Genomic DNA, 21,800 nt, shown 5'->3' on the forward strand with positions numbered 1-21,800 from the left:
AATCTTGTGCTCCCACTGCTGGTCTGAGAATTGAATAATTCCCAGTTGTCTAGGAATACTCAAAATTACTGCATACAATGACTAAAAATCCCCCTGGAAGACATGCAGTTTCTAAATGCCTAATTGCCACAACTGAAGTAAATCAGTAGTCATGATCCAGCCTCTATTGGAGAGGAAGCGGGATTTTGAATGATACAATTTGTGTTGTTCAACACAGCTCTCTTTTTATCCAATGGCAACCTTTTACAGATGACTTGGAGTTGCAAAAAGTCAAAGATTTGCTTAGGCAAATTCTTTATTCATGACATTGTGCATCCAAGATTTTCTTTCCTCCAGCCAGTCTCTGGAAACACATTTAGGTTATGGTGCTATTTTCATTTTATGACTACAGAAACAGAGTTCAAACGTTCTTAGTCTAAGACTATAGAGCAATTTCTTTCTAAACTAGGAAGGTATGAATCTGAGATCTCCCATTTTCAGAAAGCTTCCATGATCTTTGCATATATCGCATTCCAGCTTTCATAGAGGGGATGTCTGAGTCATTTGCTCATCCGACAAATCGTCATACTTTCACCAACAAACATTCTTCCTCCCTGGTTTTCTCTCTTCCTGAAGCGTGTAGCAATGTTCCCAACTCTCAAGAAAGATCTGGAGCAGCTCCGAAGATAAGAGCACTTGGAGAAGAAAGTTACAATTTAGTGGAGTTAATTTCATTGCAGGCTTTCAGCACGCTATTCACATGCAAACTTCACACAGAATATTTTTATCACTACCTTATTGGAATAGATTGGTAATTAATAGTTTGTAATCCACCACTGCTAACACGTTTTGACTTATTAAACACTTGGACAAAATAAAAGAAGATCTGTTTTGCCATAAGGGGGAGCTTTTGAGTTCCATAAAGAGGGGGAAAAAAGAAGAAAAAAATATATTACATGTATGTCCCAGTTCAAAAACAGACCTACAAAGCAGCAAATAGTCAGATCCTTACCTGTGACTTTAACAATTTCAGAGGACCTGAATTGCTTCAGTTGAAAAAATTAGGCAAATTAATATTTTTCTCTCATTTTCTTCCTATAAAATTAAAATAATTTCTAATGACCAACAGAGTATTTTAAAGAATATTCGGGGGAATTCAGAGACCCAGTCGCACTGGGACTACAGCTTCTGAAAGGCGGATGTCCTGGACAGTGCCTTTCTTCTATTTTCTTCTGATGATTCCATAAGGACTTTGGAAACATTTGAGTTAGCTGAAGTCAGCCTTATCTGGGGGCTCAGAAAAGAGGGAAATGGTTCATCATTGTACAACTTTAAGGAAATTCTGAGAGGGAAAAGGACAGAGGAAGCAAAAAAAGAGGGAAAAGAAGAAGGAAAGAGGTAAAGGGAGAGGAGAGAGGAAGAGGGGAGAAGAGTGAGGGGGAGACTGAGAAAAAGAGAAAGAGGGAGAGAGGGAGGGAGGGAGAGACAGAGAGAGAGAGAGAGAGAGAGAGAGAGAATTTTTAAAAATCTAAGAATCAAGTTTCAAGACTCTTTATGTGCTATAGAAAAGGATGAGGTTTACCGGCAAAGTGCAAAGGGGATCCTAGAGAAGAGAGAGATTTTTCTTCCGCCATCAGAAATAATAATAATAATAATAATAATAATAATAATAATAAGTGGGGGGAGTGAGGGAGGGAAAAAAAGCAAGCAAAACAAAACAAAAACAGGAATGTGTGTTTTGAGCAGGAATGAAGAGAGCTGGGAGGACCGTAAGGGGGTGTGTACAGAATTTCATTAAATTGTTACTTTAAGATTGTCTTCTTAAAAAAAAAAAAAAAAAAAGGAAGAAGAAAAGGAGGGGGTGGAGAAACGGGAGCGAAGGAAAGGAGGCAAACGGCAAAGTGAAGGAAAGCTGGGTAGCTCGGCCTCTCCAAACTGATTGATTAGTCATGATCCCCGCAGTTTTAACAGGGACTCATTCAATTGGGAAGGTGGAGCGCTGGGGAGCAGATTAGCATACGCTTGTTTACTCATCTTCTGAGGGATTTTTTCCCCCTCTTTCCTTTCATTTTGAGAAGAAGGAGGGAGGGGAGGGGGGACTGGGGGGGGAGAAGGGGGCTGTGGCTTGTGTTATAAAGGACGCAAAAAATAAATAAATTAGAGCATCTTTTGGGGGGAGGGAATTCAGCGGATCAGTCTTAGAGAAGCTTTTTTTTAGGAGAGAGAAATCATATAAAATAAAATGAAATAAAACAAGGAGGAAGGCAACCAGCTGTTGGGGGGGGGGAATAAGGCAGATAAAGGAGCGGGGAGAGAAATTAATTGCCAACCAGGAGGAGTTGGGCTGTATTTTTCAAAGGTGGGGAGAGTGGAGCACACACCTTGAGGAGGAAAGCGAGAAAGAAAAGAAAAAAGCAAGTGGAAGGGGGGGGCTCGCCCAAGAAGGGTGAAGAAGCGAAGAAAGTCGAGGCGCCGAGGCTCCCAAAGCTGGCAGCTCCGGGCGGCGGTGCAGGGGCGAAGGGGGGGCGGGGGGAACCGTCGGACATGCGGCTCTGGAGTTGGGTGCTGCACCTGGGGCTGCTGAGCGCCGCGCTGGGCTGCGGGCTGGCCGAGCGTCCCCGCCGGGCCCGGAGAGACCCGCGGGCCGGCCGATCCCCTCGCCCCGCCGCCGGCCCGGCCACCTGCGCCACCCGGGCGGCCCGCGGCCGCCGCGCCTCGCCGCCGCCGCCGCCGCCGCCGGGCGGTGCCTGGGAAGCCGTGCGCGTCCCCCGGCGGCGGCAGCAGCGGGAGGCGAGGGGCGCCGCCGAGGAGCCGAGCCCGCCGAGCCGGGCGCTCTATTTCAGCGGGCGAGGCGAGCAGCTGCGCCTCCGGGCCGACCTCGAGCTGCCCCGGGACGCGTTCACGCTGCAAGTGTGGCTGCGAGCGGAAGGGGGCCAGAGGTCTCCGGCAGTGATCACAGGTAGGCAAGGGCGCCCCGGCGGGCGCTGCACCGTCCCTGCGGCCCCAGAAGCGCGCGGGTGTCTGGGCGCTGGTGGCGGGCGGGTCGGGGGCTTGCGGGCGTGTCTGTGCGGTAGCTGCCCCGCGAGTGTTGCAGAGACATCCGGGCGAGCTGAGAGCCTCACTTTGCCCCATCAGTGGAATGGGCACACTCGGAAGGCGTCGCTGCCCGATCCCTGGAAGGAACCTGGGGAGTCCTCCTGGCGGCCCCGCGGACCTTCGGCCAGTGAGGGCTGCTTCCCGGAGAGCCTAGGGCACATAACCCGTGCTCCGAATGGTCAGATGCACTCTCTCCGTTTGGGATGAAAGGGAGGATGACCCAATTGAGATGCTTGTGAAAGGGGACTTGGGGACCGTTGATTTCTTTGACATTTTAATAGAGGTAACTCCCCTACATTAGGCCCCATTCCCCCGAAAGCCGGCAAGGGCAAGGTTATTGTAATAGCCAGGACTTACAAGTCCTCGAAGTACCCCAAAGTTGCTCACTGATTGAAGCCTGCCTCTGGGACTCACCCTCACCCCCTCCCCGCCATCCTATGTCCTAGCTTTTAAAGCACGTTGCCTGTCACTCGGGGCTGGGACGAGACCTTCCTAATGCACACCCCGCCAGCGTTCCCCAGACGCGGCTGCGAAACGGGGCGCTTTTCTCATTTGGAACTTTATGAGCCCGTAATGAATTTGAGTTCTCCCTCCTCAACCTCCCTCTCTCTCCCCTTCGCTGTTCCACAGCAAAGCCTATAGTGAAACCGGACACTTTGCGAGGATTGCAAACCTTAGAAATGCTCCTGCATCCATTTTTCCCCCTCTAAATGAATCTGTGGAAATGCCTTTAATAAAACTGGGGAGCAGAGGTGGGGGCGGCGCTGGAAGAGAGAAGGAAAGTTTTGCCTTTTCTGTCTGGGAGATTCCCTTTCTGCACAAACAATCTTGCCATGTCCTGGGACGTCTTAAAGTGAGAGTAGGGGTTCCCCCTTCACTGCAGCCAGGAAACGTGTGAAGGCGTTTTGCGATCCCACCCCCTCACACACACACTTTCTTAGAAGGGAAAGCTCTGAGCTCTTCGGGCAATTCTGCTTCTTCCTGTCTTTCCATGGCTTGGACTTTCACAGATGTAGCACTGACTATCCAATTGACATGAAGACCCCTTTAGGAGACACACACTCTGCTGCTATCCCAAGAATACGTCTCCCAAAGCCCCCGCTTTCCAGCTATCAAAGGAGAGCGATACAGTGATTCCCCCCAACAACCCACAACTGACGTCATCGCCTGCTATTTTTCCTTTTTTTTTTTTTTTTTCCCCGGGAAGAAGAAGGAAACTGAACTCATTCACTTTTAACTCGCAAGCCCTATTTACCCAGAGGAGGGTCTAATTTGGAACAGAGGAGATGTTATCCTTAATAATAAATGACGATGGTGATAATTTAGGGCTGTAGTGTGTTGAGTTCTCTTTCCAAACATGTGAAAAAGCAAAGAGACTGCTGCTTGGAGGTGATTCTTTTTTAATCTGTAGGTCTGGTTTTTCCTAGTCTTTACCTGTCGTATCAGTGATTTGGAAGGCATTCCCCGGAGAGAGGAGAGCACAGGGTTATGCAGACATCATCAGTGAAAGGGTAGTGAATGCATTTTAGCTATGTAAGTGTGTCTACATAAATACATGTATATACATATATACACATATATATAAAACACCTGGGATTCCACAGGAGACTGCTTTATAAATGTCTATAATTCAGACAAGCAGCCTCTCTTCACACGCATTCTCTTGAGCACTCATTCACTCTCTCACACAAAGATTGTTGCAGTAAAATACTTTAATTGGATGGGGGACGTTAGGTTATTATTGCTTGTATAAAATGCCTGGTCCATTTTATGTGTGGAAATAACATTCCTCTCAAAACGAAAAAAAAAAAAAAAAAAAAAAAAGGCACTGCTGTCGTGTAGCACCAGAAAGCCAGGAGCTTTTCTCCTGAGGATTCTGGTGGATTTCTTTTCCCTCCCCTAGTTGAGTTGGAGCCAGATTTGGCGGTGTGTAAACACCTGGCTCTGAGCCAGAAAAGACTCATTCTGCATATCCTCCACATGGTACAGGCTGTTGGACTAAAAAGAACCTGCTTCTCCTTGAATTAAAAAGCAAACAAACAGAGGTTCTTTGCAGAAGTACTTTTTCAGCTCCCTCCTTCATGTAAGTTTGGGCTGGGAGAGCCAGGATCGAGGTGGGCAGCAAGGATCCGGTGCTAAGGCTCACCCTCTCGCTGCGACCTCAGGTGCCCAGTTTGCTGCCTGACCTCTGCTGGCTTTCTCTGGCTGGGCGTTGCCACTTTCCTAGGAATCCCTGGTCACCTATCTTGAGAGAGCAGTCATCGCTCAGCAGGGACCGCGCTGCTATTTCAGGCAGAGAGTTGCTGTCTTGCTGTCAGGCCAGGCTGCCTTACATCACTCTTTGCTGCAGGATTCAATTGGGTTTCGTAAAGGTCTAATTTTACGGTGCTGTTAACCGGGTCTGTCGTCTGGCAGAGGCAGGCCTTGCCTCTCCTGGTAGGCGGGCTATGCTCCCAGATCCGCCCGGGATGCTATTTCTGCCCCGGTTCAAACTTCACTGACACCAGTTCAGACAGGCGCTCGGAGAGACGGGGGAAGGAGCGAAGGAGCAGTTTGCTTCTGAAGCTCAGAAAACATGCCTTTTATTTTTCTGAAAGGAAAGGAGAAGAATATATATATTAATACATAAAAAAAGAGAAAGGCTTATGCAGGCAAAAACAAAGCCAAAGTTAGAAAGTGCCTGTGTGTAGGATTCTCTGGAGGGTCCACCCGTGGATGGTCTCCAGGACTGAAGAATCCTTTAAGGCTACTGTGAGAAGGGTCCTCAGAGGTTACCCAAGCCAGTTTCCCTTTTGGCCGAATGGGGAGAGAGACACACAGAGAGGGGAGGGGCGTATGCTAGATGACACAGCTCCTCAGCGGCAGGAACTAGGATTTAATCCCTGGCATCTGACTTCCAGGCCTTGCCCCCCTGCACTGCTGAGAGAATGTGTCTCATAAACACCATCACCTCTCACCCCACACGGACCCACCACCCACACACAGCCTTCAGCCTTCATGCATAGCAATTTGGGTTCCCTTTCAAGTAAGGGGATGGGGGGTTGTTTCTGACATATCCCTTTGCTTTTGTACCACACCAGGCAGGAGGAACCAGACCCCTGTTCCTTATCCCCCAACTGCCCCCCCAACACCCCTCCAGTTCGAAAGAAAAGGAAAACAAAAGACTCAATTTGCTCCATCGAGCAGAGGCCTTGAGCAGCAGTTAATCTTGTTAAAGTTTCTCCTGACCTGTTAGATAAGTGAAATGTGGACCCCACAAGTACTGCCCTCCTCCCACCCCTGTCCCACTCCCCTTCCCTTAGTGATTCGGAATTCCTGCTCAGGAGGAGAAAAGGATTTACCTGAATCCCACCCAGCACCTCTGCTGGCTGGCCCTTTTTCTTTTGTTCTAATGGTTGGACTGGATTAAGTGTGCTGGTTACTCCCAGGAATCTTTTTTTCCTTCCCTTCTGCAGCCCCCGCTTCCTAGTATCCACCCAACCCTCATAAAAGAGTGCCCACATTTTCTCCACTTCAGCATTGCTGTAACAGTGAAGGCTGGGTTTAAGTATACGGCTAGGAGTCCATATATATTAACAAGGCTTTCTCCCAATATCTGTAGTCCTACCTGGGATCTAGAATATTGTAATAGTTAGAACTCAGTTTTAGTAGCCAGCTTACGTAAGTAGAATCTCTGCCCCTAACTAACTGTGTGACCTTGGGCAAGCAAGCTAGTTGACTTCTCTGGACTTCATTCACCTTCCTCATGTACAGAATGATGATGGCACAAGTACTCATCTCATAGAGTGGTGTAAATGCTAAGAGAACTTGGATGTGGAAGGTACTTAAAACTGGACGTGGTATGTAATAAGTGCTCAACAAACTTCATTCTTATTAGACATGATTTTCCAAAGATCTCAGTCTTGGCTTTCTGGACTGGGGAACACTTGAAGGTATGAAGAAATTCAACTCTACTTGGGTGCTCCCTTTCCTTGTGCCTGCATGTTTTGCCCTCACAACTACCCTGAGAAGTGTGTATCATCGCCTGTACTTCACAAAAGAGGAATCTGAGTTTCAGAGAGTTGAAATGACTTGGTCTAAAGTCCCACAGGTTCTCAGTGGACAGAGCCTAGATGTGAACCCAAGTCCTTGTTTCCTCTTTCAGCAGTCTTTCTGGAGAGAGAAGAAATGATTCACATGCTCTTCCTTAATCTTTCTGTGGAACATTTCCATTCCTTTCTGCATCTCTGTATGTTGACCATACACCTACAGATTGAAGAGGATGAGAAATGGGTATAAATCTCAACTGAAGCCCTGGATGAGACCTAGCAGGTCTGTTTTTCTTTTCACATCAAATTATTGGACAGACAGGCTGGAATTTCTCTTATATGCTGTGTGATTTGAGTCAAGTCACTTCATCCATCTATCCCTTGGTTTACTTATCTATAAAATGGGCAAAATGACATCAGGATATTTCAATGAAATAAGCATGCAAAAAGTACCTAGAGCAGTGTCAACTTGTATTAGGGACTCGGTCAAGGGTAGCCAGATCTAGGAAGTAGCTGCATCTCTTTTTCCAGTTTCCGGCTTTGGCTTTCAAAAAGTGGGGACTGTTTGTAGGACTTCCTTTCTTGAGTTACTGGGGAGTCTCTCTAGAGTAAATAATGTATCTTGGGGAATAATTAGATTCCTTCAAATACCTTTCTTTCACTTTGATCTTCTCTTCTTTGACATGCTAGGATGACCCCTCGGTAATAAGAGCCAAAGGAGGCCCAGAACCACTGGAACCTGTTAACAGGAAAACGAGTTAGCATTCAGAGAGAGCAAGCACCTCCAAAAAAGGAAGCCACACAGATCTACTGTCGACCTCTTGCTCCTTCCCCAGGTGCTCCCCAAACTCTCACCTTCCCTTGAGCTGCCACTCAGTGAACAACTAGAAGTGATAAAGGCTGTGAAACCTGGGAAAGCACCTCCCATTATTCCCTGCACAGAGGAAGGCAAAATTGAGGTCCATAGATACAGAACTCGGGAGTATGGGTTGTGTATGGCCAGCCTGGACATGAACTCGGTGATCATCTGGGTCAAACAGCTCACTGTGCAACACGAAAGTTGAGGACCAGGGTCACACAAAATTAAACTGTATTCACAGATGGTCCCCTCTAAATAGTCTGAGAGATCATTTGGTCCAGCACTTCCCATTACTGGCTGCACCTGGAATAACCAGCTTTTAAAACATCCTTTGCCCAGGCTGCACCCCAAGGATTCTGATGTTGTGGGTCTGGGGTTGGCCTGGGAACGGGTTGGCCCAAAACCTTCTCAAGTAATTTTGAAGGACCACTAGTGAAAGTAATTACCGATGTAGTCTGACATCCCCTTGTTCCGCAGAGGCCCAAAGGGGAAGTGATGTTCCCTGCTTACTGAGCTGGGTAGTAGCTAAGGCTTTAGGAAAGTTCTGGTGCCCCAACTCTGAAGGACCCCTCTTCCATCCTGAATTCCTCTGATCACTCCAAACCCCTGGGTGCCACAGGTTCTGACATTTCATTTTTTCCAGTGCCATTCCTGTGTGGGACCATGGTGGTCCCCATCTTTACAGGATGCACCTGATGTCAAATGAATCTCTCGGAGTTTTGGAGACAGAAGCCTCTTTGAACAGGAAGAAGGATTATAAGAAAGGGAAGCCCAGCTCTGAGGCATTCACCATTCACTTTGCCCTGGGCTAGTTCTTTAGAAAGATGTGTGTTCCTATTACTTCAAAACCTCTCACCTTGAGATCACTGTAAAACCAGCACTGGCTGCAGGTGTCTCCAATAAGGAAAAGAGAAAATCTCCAGGTACCAGAGGTAGGAGGACTCCCTCTATGGGCAGCTTGTATCTTATCTACCTATGGCCGAGGGCTCAGGAATCCAGTAGGCATCTATTTCTCTCCTCACCAGCCTCCCCTTCTCTGGAACTTAGTTCCCTTTCCCTAAGGTTCTCCTAACTTTCTTCTTACTGTAGTAAGAGCTCTGCTTCTTGCCTTGATGCAGTTACTGGAAGTGCTCAACTGTGATTCTGACACCAGCAGCTGAGAACTGACTTGTAAGTTCCTTGGCTTTTTTGAAGATCTGTAAGTAGGGATTAGGAGATCAGAGTTCAGGTCCTGGTTTGGCTTCCTCTGAGCTGCGTGACCTGTGGTCTCTGACTTAACCACTGGGGCCTTGGGGGAGAGGGTTTGGGGGATGTTTACTCTCAATGTCCCCATCTCATGGGCTGTCATGGGAACCAGGTGAGACAATGGCAGGCGAAGCTGTTGGCTGAGGTCAGACCACAGTGCACAGGTCAGCATGGTTAGGAGGAGCTAGAAGGTGAGAGATGCGAAAGATTAGTGCAATCAAGGTCATTCCTGGAAAGGTGCTTTTATTGTCATCATTCACACTGTAGATGATAAACAGTTATGGAGTTAGCAAACCTTTTCATGCCTGTGACCTCACTGGAGTTCTTTGATGTTGGGACTTCGTAAGTCTGCCAAATCCTGCCACTTACTACTTTATGACCTTGACCATTTACCGCTTCTCTCTGGACCTCAGTGTTCTCAGGATGCAAAAAGAGGGTCAGGGGTGAAATAGGGACTTTCAAACTGTGCTCCCCAATCGTAGGACGCCTCTGGGACAAGGATGAAGGGCAGGACTCTGTCTCTCTCCTTCCCTTCACCTTATCCCACTTAAATTGTGTGATTCTACAAGCTTCTGTTTAAACGAATATGTTCCTCCATTACAAAGAGTTTAAATGGACGTGGACTGACACTGAGGAGTTATTGTTAATCATGATAGGTGTGACATGATATTGTTCTTATGTTTTTTTTTAAAGATCCTAATTTGTTAGAAATGCATAGTGAAGTACTTGTGGGTAAAATTATGTTTTGTCTATTTTGTTTGTTTATTTGTTTAAAAAGCTCCAGAAAAAAAAAAAAAGGTTTTCTGGGGGTAGTGGTATGTGAGACATTAGCAGACTGCTAACAATTGTTGAAACCAAGTGATTAAACCTTGGAGCTTTAATACATTTTTGTTCATGCTTTGGTGTGCCATTGAGGATTTCCATAATACAAAGGTAAAAATACTAAAAGTGTTTGAGAGCCACAGGAGAAAGTGAAGTCTCAGTTCCCTGCGTGTTCTGTGACCTGAAAGGTTTGCAAATACGGAGACCACCGCTTAGAGAAGGTTAGGGACTCTCCCAAGGTCGCACAAAGATTAACTGAAGGTGGTGATGCAGCCCAGGCTTCAGATCTGAGGAGCTCCCCATTCCCTCCTCTCTGTACAGTTGCAAACTCAAGTGAAAATGATTATCCAGGGAGAACTTGAGGGGAATAAAAGTGAAGAGGGGAGCCTTAGGAGGAGCATGGAGAAGGGGCAAATGGAGACTTGCTCTGCAATAAGAAGCTTTTGAGTGAGAAAATTATTTGCTGTATGGGACTGCCCTACATATTGTGAAATGGCTCTGTTCATGAGAATTTCATGGGATCTGCTAGTGATTATGACAGGCCCCAAAGTATTGTGACAATACACACACACATACTCATATACCCACAGGTCCACATACCCTTAGTCCAATTTTTCTGGTTCCTTATTTCTCTCCATCCCTAACTACCTGGAGAGCAATTCTAGAGTGTTCTAGAGCCCTGGGGCAGCGACCTGAGGGAGCACATGTTTACTGAGGAACTATTTTGCAATGGTTGATCACCAGACTCGGGAATCAAACTGCCTGGTCAAATCCTGACTATTGCACCTGCTAGTTGCATGACCCTGGGCAAGTTACTTAGTATCTCCCAGCTTCACTTTTCCCCTCTGTAAAGTGCAGATAGTACTAGCTGTTACTTTGTAGGGTTGTTTTGAAGATTAACTGGGCCTCCATGTGGAAAATGCTTAGTAATGGAATCTAGACCATGCGGTAACCCAGTAAATGTTAACTCATATCAGTATTATGTGTGCCAGTCATTGCCACGTGTTATTTCTAATACTCTCACTAACTCTAGGAGTTAGACATACTTTTCTCTTTTGGCAAAGCCAGGAATTACCTTTTCCTCCCTTACAACTCAGGAAAGAGTTATTGCTGTCATCTTAACATTAAAAAAATTAAAAATTTAAAAAACTAAAATGAAAGGCAAACAAGATAAACACATTATTATGTCATTAAAAAAATTAAAAATAACAGTGCATGCTCATTGTAAAAAAATCTCAGAAATACAAACAAAGAACAAGAGACCAGGTAAAATTTGTCTATTTCCTGCCCAAGCATGCAACAAGTATCTTTTGAGTTTCTGCTCCATGCTGGGTACAGTTTTAGGCCTTGAGGACAGAGTAGTCAACAAAAGAGAGAAACATCTCCGCCCTCAGGGAGTTTATATTCTGGGCAGTGGGTGTTGGGGAGAAGGTGGAGACAGACTATAAATGAATAAGTATATATATCTCATAATGTCAGGTGAATGTTTATAAAGAAAGAGTTGAGAAGGAAGTCTAGGAATGCTGTGTGGGAGTGGGGATGCCGGAGGAGTGAGGAGTAAGATTTGAAAAGAGTGGTTAAGGGAAGCCATCCTGAGAGTAGCATTGGAGAAGAGACCTATGAGCAGGCCTGAGGCTTTCTGGAGAAGGCCACGGTGTATCGCAAAAGGAGGAGCAATGCACTTTGAGCTAGGAGATGTCAGTTCTAGACACTAGCTTGCTGTGTGACTTTAGGCAAGTCACTTTCCCTCTCAGAATCAGTTTTCACATCTGAACATTGTGGTAGCATAGGGATTATCTTCACTAAAGACACTTGTACAGACACCTCCTAAGATTCTATAATCCTCATCAAGGCTGTCCTCAGACAAAACTGTGAAGTCGGCAATAGTTTCAGTTTTCTTCCTTTTCTGGTGTATTTTCCTCCACTAGGTGGTGCCTGTGCCTGTCACCCTCAGGGGCCAATTGTGGACACATTTTTGGCTTCCACGCCTCAGCAACACTGGGAGAAAAAGAAGATGGTACACCTTCTTGCTAAGTACCATTGACTGGTAACAACTTGGAATGTTACTACTCCATTGGTGGATACTCTTTTATGACTGCCCAGAAAGCTTTGTGTCACAAAGCAATGCACCAGTGGTAGAATTTCTAAGACTGACTGAAGACATTATTTGGGGAATATTGGTACTTCCTAATAGCTGGAAGCCATACTATTAATAATATAACTAATTATAGCCCCCACAAATATCCAGAAAACTCGCTGAGCAACTTCCAGTCATCACTTACTGGGTGAATGCTAGCATATTCATATTTTGTAATTTCTTAGGATATAAAGGCCATTCCAGACAAATTCCTGGACCTTTTAGTATTGCTTATCATTTTAATCAGATAACTCAGTGAATTAAAATACCAGAACTCTGGAGTCTGTCATCATTTTCCAGATTGTTTTCCTCTGAAGTATATCCTGCTTCCTCTCAACTCCCTCCTTCTTCTCTCTCTTCCTACTCCTCATACCCAGCTTATTTGCTTTGACCACTTGGATTTTTCTCCAAACAAGATAAAGAAAATGTGTTTGGTTTTCAGTGTTATTTGCCACAAACCCAGGGTCCACAGAACCTGGAAGAATAGAAGAGGTTGCCCTCTTCTACTGTAGATTGTAGAGAACCCTGGTCAGGTCTCAGATTCCAACCCACTTGGAGGAAACTAAGACATAAAAGCTGGGCAGTAACAACTTGGTATATCAAAGTATGTGAGTAGGGGCAGCGTACCAATAGTTGCAGAGCCCTGGTATAGCCTTGTGCGTTTAGGAAGCCAGCGGTCCAACCTGTACCTGTTATCCTTGTAATTAAGAAGTCATTCCTATGTCTGTCCCATATCCATTCCTGTTGCTCTGTGAACATGAAAGGTGGCTCGGTAGAATATGGCCAAATGCATTTGTATGGAGGGGGTTATTTTCCCCAGTGTGACTGCGGATCTTTCAGCTCAGAGGCTGATGAAAGAAGAGAGAAAGCTGTGTTAATAGGCCAATCTTAAGATGCAAGGCACCCAGGCAGAAAACATAAAACATTGGTAAATGTGATACTCAGTTTTGTGAAGTAAACTCCATTTAAGTCCAAAGAAACAAGGTGTGTCAAAGTCCAAAGGACTTACCCAAGCCATTTATTTCATAGATGAGGGACTGAGGGTTGATGAGGAAAGTGGCTTGTCTAAGTCAGTGACCAAGCTGGGTAAGGCTGAGTACCACTGACTGATAACAATTTAAAATGTTACTCTTCCATTGTTAGATACTATTGCATGACTGCCCAAAAGCTTTGTGTCACAAAGCAGACAACTTAGAATGTTACTTCTACATTGGTAGATCCTCCACTGGTAAATACTTTAAAGTCTTAAGCCAGATCTGGGACCACTTGTTTCCTGACTTTACACCCTTTCCCATAGATTAATTACCCATCTGTCTACTAATGGTCATTATTTGTACAGACTCCACTGGGCTCCAGACTGACAGATCCACCTGTCTACTGGAAATGTTAGCATGTTCTACAAACTCAACACTTCCGAAACAATCATCTTTCCTCCAAAATTCCTTGCATCCTCATCTTCATTGGTGTCACCCACTCTAGATTACATCATCTACCATGTTCAATCAGTCTTCAATTCCTGACTGTCCTGCTTCCTTAAACTGTTTATAGCCAACCTCTCTTCTCTGTACCTTAAATCCTCTTTATTTCTTGCTGTGACTATTTCCCTAGTATTACAATGCCCACTTCTCTGAAATTCAATCCCTGCACCCCCTTCAACCTGCTCACCAACATCCAACAGTCAGATCTTTCCAGAATGCAAACCTGACTCTGTCACCTCTAGCTAAAAGCTTTTCAATAAAATCTGAATTATTTGAATTTCCCCCAAATGCACCTGGCTTTTTAATTATCACTTTTTTTACTTGGCTTATCTTCTATTTCCAGTGCAGCATTTTGCAGAATGCTTATGCCTTTACAGGATTTTGCCAGAGTTTTCTGTCTTCTGAGAAGCCCTTCATAACTTCTCCCAAAGTGTAACTTGTTCCGTACCTTATTCATCTGTTCCCACTATGCTTTCTGGACACTTTAATCAAAACACCTGGAATTACGACATTTAATTGTGTACATATTTGAGATCTCATCCATCTCAAGTTCTCTATTGCCTAGCTCAGTATCTGACCTATAAAGGGGCAATATGTATTTTTGTTTAATAAATGGCTGACTGGATAAGAGAACCAGTTGAATATCTAATGATTCTGGGAGAAAGAGCTCAGGAACCTTAGGCATGTTGCATTACGTAACCAAAGCACATGACCTAGCATGTGCGTCACCGTCAGAAACATTACACAGTGGTTAATTCCATTTACCCCTGAGCAAAGAAGTCAGAAGGGAAAAGAAATCTGGCCTTCCAAAACAGAAGGGGGAGGGGAATAGTGTATTTAAGGGCCTCCTCAGCTCACATTGTGGCCTTTCTAATCCAAGCCACATTTTGGCCTTGGTCTTCGTCTCTCAGCCCTGTGCCTGTTTGCAAAGCGTTTGTTTTGTGTGTGCATGGCAGCACATAATCTTAGGCTTTGCTTGCCTCTCAGATTTCCCTCTCTCCCCCTTATCAGTGTCTTTCTGAGCCTCAAGCGTCCTGGCAGTCATATCTGTTACTTGAGTTTTCACCCATTTCCCTCCTTTCTGATAGTGGGGCTTTCTATCTGCTTTCCTTGATTTTCCTTGATCTTGTTAGACCTTGTGATGACCTCAGGATCTGGAATTCTCTATCCACTGTTTATATACCCCTAGGAGAGAAGACACATTCTCAGCAGTAATAACAGTAATGAAAGCAGCTAGCTTATAATAAGCACTTACTATGTGCTGGCACTATGCTGAATGCTACACTTTGAACACTCTGAAATTGGGTTATAAAGTTGCATGACTCCCTGAAGTACCCATGGCTAATGGGTGGTGAAACTGGAATTCTAATCCATACCAGTTTAATTTTATCTCTCTTCATCCTCAAGGCCTAACACATTGCTTGGAACACCGCAATTACTCAGTAAATGTTCCATGAGAGAATGAATATATGAATGACTGAATGAATGAATGATGGTGCCCCCCAGTGGCTAATGCAAACATTTGAAGAATGTAGAATGAAAAGGTAAGGAAGAGAGGGAGGCATAGAGGAAGAAACAGAGGAAAAATCTGAATGAATATTATAAGATTTCAAAGAGATTGGCTAAGAAATCTCAGATATGCAAAGTATATTTTATTTGCAGGTGATTTTCAAACAGAAAGACAATTTACATCCATTAGAGCATTTCCCACCTTTAGTCCTTTGGGAGATATACGGTTGTCCCTCAGTATCCACCGGGGATTGGTTCCAGCACCAACCCCCGCAATGCCAAAATCTGAGGATGCTCAAGTCCCCAACGTAAAATGGCATATTTGTGAATAACCCACACACATCCTCCCATATACTTTGAATCATTTATTGATTATTTATAATACATAATCCAATGTAAATGCTATATAAATAGTTGTTATGTGGTATTGTTTCATTTGTATTATTTTTATTAACTATCATATTTTAATTTATTCTGGAATATTTTCAATCTGAATTTGGTTGAATCCATAGATGTAGAGGCTACAGATAAGGAAGACCAATTGTACACTGATTTCAAAGATACTCTCTTTGCCAAAAATGTTTTTGGATTCCTCTTTTGAGAATCAGTGCCTGGGACATGTTTCCCCAGATATGCTCAATGGAGCCTCCTTGTCATCCTCTGATGAGGGCCCTGATGAGTTCTCAGGCAAATCTTGGAATTATGTGGGTGACCATGCTGAGTGAATATGAGCTTTTGAATAGAAGAGTGACTCTGGAATAACAAGGCTGATTTTGAGGAGACTATCATCAGAACTGATTAAGCCTTGATAGAGGCAGTATTAAGCTCTCAGGACGACCCCTTTACAGAACAGCCGCCCAAGAGGCTGATTAAATCTGCTAAAAACAAATACAATATCTTTACCTTCCCTTTCCTAAATTCTAAAGCTGGAGTAACAGAAACTGCTTTTATCAAATCTGCTCAGTTTACAGATTGAAAAACTAAGATCCATGGATGTTTACTTGTTAAGATAAGCTAAGTGAGTAAGGTTAATCAGCAAATTGGTAGCAAAATTGAAACTCAAATTTAGATCTGTTGACTTTCACATCAATGCTCTTTCCACTGGGTCACTTTATTTTCCCTTACAGTGTGGGGTGATAGTTATAATTATGGGTTTATATTAGTAAGATTATTAGAAAACATCATATAGCTATTGAATAACTTTTTTAAAGAACTTCTTATATGCCAATCTGCTGTCCTAGACATTCTTTAAGGTTCGATGAGAAATGCAAGTTTATTAGGAAAGGTAAATATTCCTTCATTTCTTCCTTCTTTCTAACCATTCATCCTTCTATTTCATATATAATTATTAAGCAATTTTTATATGTTATACATTGAGTTAGGAGATGAGAATTAAAAAGGAGAACAAGGCATAGTTCCATGCCTTGAGGAGCTCCCAGTCCTAGTAGTGGAAGCAGACTGGTAAACAGATACATGACATCATGGTAACTGCTATAACTAAGCAATTAATAGAGTTTTGGGGAAGCACAGAGCAGAAACACTATGTTATGAAACACCCATGTTTATCATGAGGTCTAAAAAGTGCTCTGAAATTTCAAAGGCATAAGTGATCTTTTCCACCTGGAAGGATTGGGGACTTGTTCATGAAGTGAATGTGTATGTAGTTAGAGTGTGTGCTCTGCCTTGTGTGGGGGTATAGTCATGTATGTAATTTTAAACATGTAGCCATAAATCAAATGAGAATAATCAACACTTCTGGATTCATGCCTCAGCTGTAGATAGTTACTCAGAGTATCTTTTAGGACCATGGTGTTAGGAAATTATTGGACAATTCAATATCCATCACCATATGAATCAAGCCAATACAACTCCTTATCTTACCATCTCATAGCATTTATCACACTCTGTTGTGATTTCTTTGGTGTCTGTCTGTTTCTCCCCAATTGTCTCTGAGCTCCTTGGAGCAGAGACTATTTTGGTCTTCATCTCTGCATTATTCCTATTATTTCGCAGAATACTAGTCATGTTGGTAAGTGCTGGGTAAACACTGTTAAATGAACGAACAGATTAGAGATGGCTCCAAATGAGGAATAAGATAAGGTGAATTGAATGTGAGTGCTGTGAAGGAAAGGTGCTTTGAGAATTAATAGCATAGGCCTTAGAAAGACCAAACAGTGAAGGCAGACACATCGTGAGTGGCATTGACTGTGAGATATGGCCCTGGGCTCTCTGAGCTAACCAGTTACCTGTTGAAATATATATGCTTATCATCTTTCCCTGTCTCTCTGCCTCTCTTTCTTTCCAGTGAACCAGTATACCATCTATGCTAGCTTTAAGTCCCTTCCCTGTGGCTGTCCTTCAGCCTCTCCAAACGCATTTTTTTTTTTTTTTTTTTTTTGAGATGGAGTCTCACTGTCACTCAGGCTGGAGTACAGTGGCACCATCTTAGCTCACTGCAACCTCCACCTCACAAGGTCAAGCAATTCTCCTGCCTCAGCCTCCCGAGTAGCTGGGATTACAGGCGCCTGCCCCTACACCCAGCTAATTTTTGTATTCTTAGTAAAGACGGGATTTCGTCATGTTGGCCAGGCTGGTCTCAAACTCCTAACCTCAAGTGATCCGCCCGCCTTGGCCTCCCAAAGTGCTGGGATTACAGGTGTGAGCTACCACACCTGACTATCCAAACTATTCTTAGAGAGAGCTGCTAAAAGCTAGGTGGAATTGTAAGGGATATGTCCATGCTCCTCCTGCAGTCTTCACCTAGAATATAAGAGGAGGAGGATGACACACTAGGTTTTTTTTTTATCTACTGTGCCAAGAAGTTATCAGAGAGCTTCAAACAATGGAGTTACTGGATCTGGTTTATGGTTTCCAAAGATCACTCTGACTACTATGTGGAGAATGGATTGTGTGAGGCCAAGAGTGGAGTCTCAGTTACAGCAGCATCATAATATGGATCTATTGCTGATGTTATGACTTAGTATTTTGGTTAATATAATTATAATTTATTTCTTATTAATATGAATACCAAGTGAAATACCAGAAAAGCACTCCTATTTTAGATCAACAGAGGATAGGGGAGTTTTTGCACTTGGGTTCAGAAGTATTTGATTTGTAAACCCCAAGACATTTTCTGTAAAAATTTGAGGTTGTGCACATTTTTCTGGAGTCAAAGTTCTTTTAAGTTTCTTGAAGGGATCTATGTCCCCCAAATGGTGACTTACATGCTGAAAAACAGGGGGCATACCAGGTCATTTCCTGAAGCTTGTTCCCAGCTCTAAAATATGAACACTGTAGGGGATCTGTGAAAATGAGAATGTTGATGTTGAGTTGTCATATCAGACTGAGCAATTGCACTTTCCTTCATCTGTACCCTTGTTGGAGTAAATAGAATTTGGACCTTTTTTTCCTCTGAGGAAGAATTAGTTTATTTCTTAGAAATATAATCTACAACTTTGTTTATTCAAACTCTGCTTTCTGAGTTTCTCTGAGTTTTTAAATAGGCAAGTTCACTTCAAATGTGGCCTGAAGTGGTCCTGCTCATAAGCATTCACTGTGGACTTTGACCATGAATCCACAAATCCAGCCATCTATCCACCCTTCCGTCAATCTACTCTTCCATCCATTACCCATCTATTAACTCTCCTTCCCTCCCTTTCTTCCTTCCTCCCTGTCCCCTCCTCCCACTCCCTCCATCCCTCCCTCCCTCCCTTCTTTCCTTCCATCCACCCTTCCATCAATCCATCCCCTTTCATCCCCATTCATTCCCTAATCCATCCACCCTTCTTTACTTTCTTCTTTTCTGCTATCCGTCTACCCATCCATCCATTCATCTGTCCATCCATCCTTCCATTCTTCGATACATGTAATCTTCCATTTACCAGGCTTTGTGCTAGGACTGGAGGAAGAGTTAGGAGATTCCAATTCTTGTTTTTATGCCGCTGTGAGTTCTTAAAAAAAAAAAAAAATTCCCTGAGACATCTTCACTGAACCTTGTGCTTCCACAGAGTAGAGTGTGAAAACCACTCATTGAAAACTAATTTGAAAAAGTTAGTGTTCTTCCTGCATAGTTCTATCATTATAAATATTCCTGGTAGTGCTCTAAGTCTGGATCTAGATTACCAGAGGCTCCTGTATCAACAGTAGTATATTAGATCAATAACAGTTTCTACCCTTAGGTTAGTAGGTGCTGGAAAACCAATAGAAAGTTTGAAATGGAGCCCTCTCTTTGAGAAAGGGCAGGCTGAGGTGAGACCAGAGAGAGGAGCTGCCAGTCACTTAGCTTCTGGGACTCTCTTTTCCCACAGCCTCCCAAAGTCCTTGTTTAGTGATGCTGAGCCTTCACGTTCGGTGTATGCCTCTGGATGTATGATGTAGCAGAACACCCTTGTGGCATGAGGTTGTTTCAGTTTCCAAAGCATTTTCGACATGTACCTATCATATTCCCACTCGCCTTGTAAAACAAGCATTTTCATTTAATACAGTGAGGTCTTTGTATTCTCAACAACAAACACATGGTCTAAGGCTCTAGGACACAACCTGCCTTTTTCTCCAACCCCCACTTTCATCCCCCCCACCGCCCGACTCTGTCCACCCTTACAAAGCCCAGTGTTAGCAGAAATATCTGTTTACAAACAAGGGTTCCAAAAGAACAGTATCAGTAGCTCAAACAAGCGTCTGAAACATGCCCCTGATTCTATACTTGGGATCCCTGTGAACAGTGTGTATCACTGGCAGCAGCTTTCACAGAAGGCTTCCTGCCTTTCCATCTTTCCGTCTGTCCTCATGTCTGACTTTCTCTATCTCCTTCTCCTTATTCATTGAAACCATGGGGAGCCTGAACTGGAGAGGCAGTCAGATGCTGGCCTGGGCATTGTGGATATCTAGGAGACAAAGCCCAGACAGGGAGTTGTTTGCAGACAGCAAGACAAACCCAAACACATCCGCCTGCAGTGTCATCTGAAGCAGAAGCTGATTGAAGAAGGATTATTAATTGGGTGGATATAATAGTCACATGATAATCATGCAGCTCTAAGCATTTTTCTAAGGAATCATCAACTGAGGAGCCGCTATTGCTGCTCTCTTGAACTTGAGTCTACTGTAGCTCCCTATTACCTATGCATAACAGCTAATATATTTAATGCATTATGTGTATCGGGCACTGTTCATAAAATTTTGCATACATTAACTCTTTAATCCTCACCATGACCCTCTGAGGTGGGTACTATTATTACTGCAATTTTCCAGATGAAAGATGAGGAATGTTAAGTGAATTTCCCAAGGTCCACACAAGTCAGTGGTGGAAGCAGTCTTCAGAGTGCATATTCTAACTCCTCCACCATAAACCTGTCTAGATTGGGTCTAAATTCTGCAGCCTCACATTCACCTTCCTCCCTAAGCATTGTTTACTACCATAACTTTCCCTCATTGCTTCCACCAGGATTCTCAACCTCAGCACTATTAACATTTTGGAATGCATAATTCCTTGTTGAGGAGTTTGACAGCATCCCTGGCCTCTAGGTACTAGACACAGTAGCCACACCCTCCTCCCCAGTTGTGACAATCAAAAATGTAGACATTGCCAAATGTTCCCTGTGGGCAAAATCTACTGGTTGAGAACCACTGACTTACATGGATTCTTCTGATTAAACGGAATCACCTGATACTCCTAAAACACATATTTCTCTCTCTATGCTTTTTCACATTTGTTTTCCCCCTTGACCTTACAGTGTCCTTGGCCTCCTCCTCATCAATCTTCTCTGTTTCATAGTCTTTCAGTTTCTGAACATCTTTTACAGCCAGAGGAAATACTAACCTGTCTGGTTTCTGATCTGCTTGTTTTTATACCTTTTTTTATTTAAAAAATGGTCACCACTTCCAAACTTTTGATTTAAAGTCCCTTCAAGATCCCTGGAGTCTTGAGTTTAAAATTTAGTTTGTACCATGAATTCCACAATATTTTACAGTCTACCATGTATCAGATCTCAAGCTAATCAATGAGGATATGAAGTCAAAGGAGATAAAATCCCTTTCTTTCAAGGAGTTTATGAGATAGACTCTCAGAGAAATCAAGGGATCTGAAGACCAACTCTCCATCCTCCTTCAGTTGAATAGATGGGGAAACCAAGAGACAGAAGGTAGATGACATTTGCTCAAGGTCAGCTAGAGACCAGGATCAAGGCTGAACTAATCATCCTCTACCTAGTGGAACAAAATTTAAATTAGGAAGCCCCAAAGAGCATCTAAAAACTATTTATCCATTTAGAGCCTTAAACGGTTTTTTGAGTTATTTATAATTTATGATTTTCTAACAGATGTCAAAACAATAGAAATTTAGTAGTGTATCAGACCTCTCTCTTTGAAAATGTGCTCATATTTCACCCTCTTCAGTAATGAATCTTAAGGCTAAATGACTCCAGATTGCCACATGAGCACTGGACAGGAGTCCTGAGACTTAAGTCCTGGCTCTGTTAGCTCAGTGACTATCAAAAGGGATACCATATAATCCCCAGCTAATGATCCCCACCCACCCCTGTGGACTGCCCAAAAAACACCAAAGATTCATTCTTTTCTATGGAAGAAACTTTAGAACTTTTGGCATGTCATTCACAACCCTTTGTGAGTTAGCCTCAGACAGCCATTGTACT

The 21,800-nt window shown here is 43.7% G+C and overlaps 1 protein-coding gene and 1 long non-coding RNA gene across 2 annotated transcripts in view; one reads left to right on the top strand and one right to left on the bottom strand.

Annotated features, from left to right (window-relative positions):
* Window positions 1-236: 236 nt before the first annotated feature.
* LOC103218948 (uncharacterized) lies at window positions 237-2,642 on the bottom strand. Its single transcript, XR_012094867.1, has 3 exons — window positions 2,551-2,642; window positions 992-1,074; window positions 237-674 (listed from the first exon to the last, which is right to left on the bottom strand). It is a non-coding gene; the product is annotated as an uncharacterized lncRNA (long non-coding RNA).
* PAPPA (pappalysin 1) overlaps window positions 2,107-21,800 on the top strand; it is a 248,975-nt gene continuing 229,281 nt past the window's right edge. The window contains exon 1 of the mRNA XM_073021874.1: window positions 2,107-2,938. Within this exon, the coding sequence (XP_072877975.1) occupies window positions 2,524-2,938 (415 nt within the window). The 5' untranslated portion in view covers window positions 2,107-2,523. The remainder of the gene's footprint in view (window positions 2,939-21,800) is intronic.

Source organism: Chlorocebus sabaeus, chromosome 12 (assembly GCF_047675955.1).
Source record: "Chlorocebus sabaeus isolate Y175 chromosome 12, mChlSab1.0.hap1, whole genome shotgun sequence".
Classification (NCBI taxonomy): domain Eukaryota; kingdom Metazoa; phylum Chordata; class Mammalia; order Primates; family Cercopithecidae; genus Chlorocebus; species Chlorocebus sabaeus.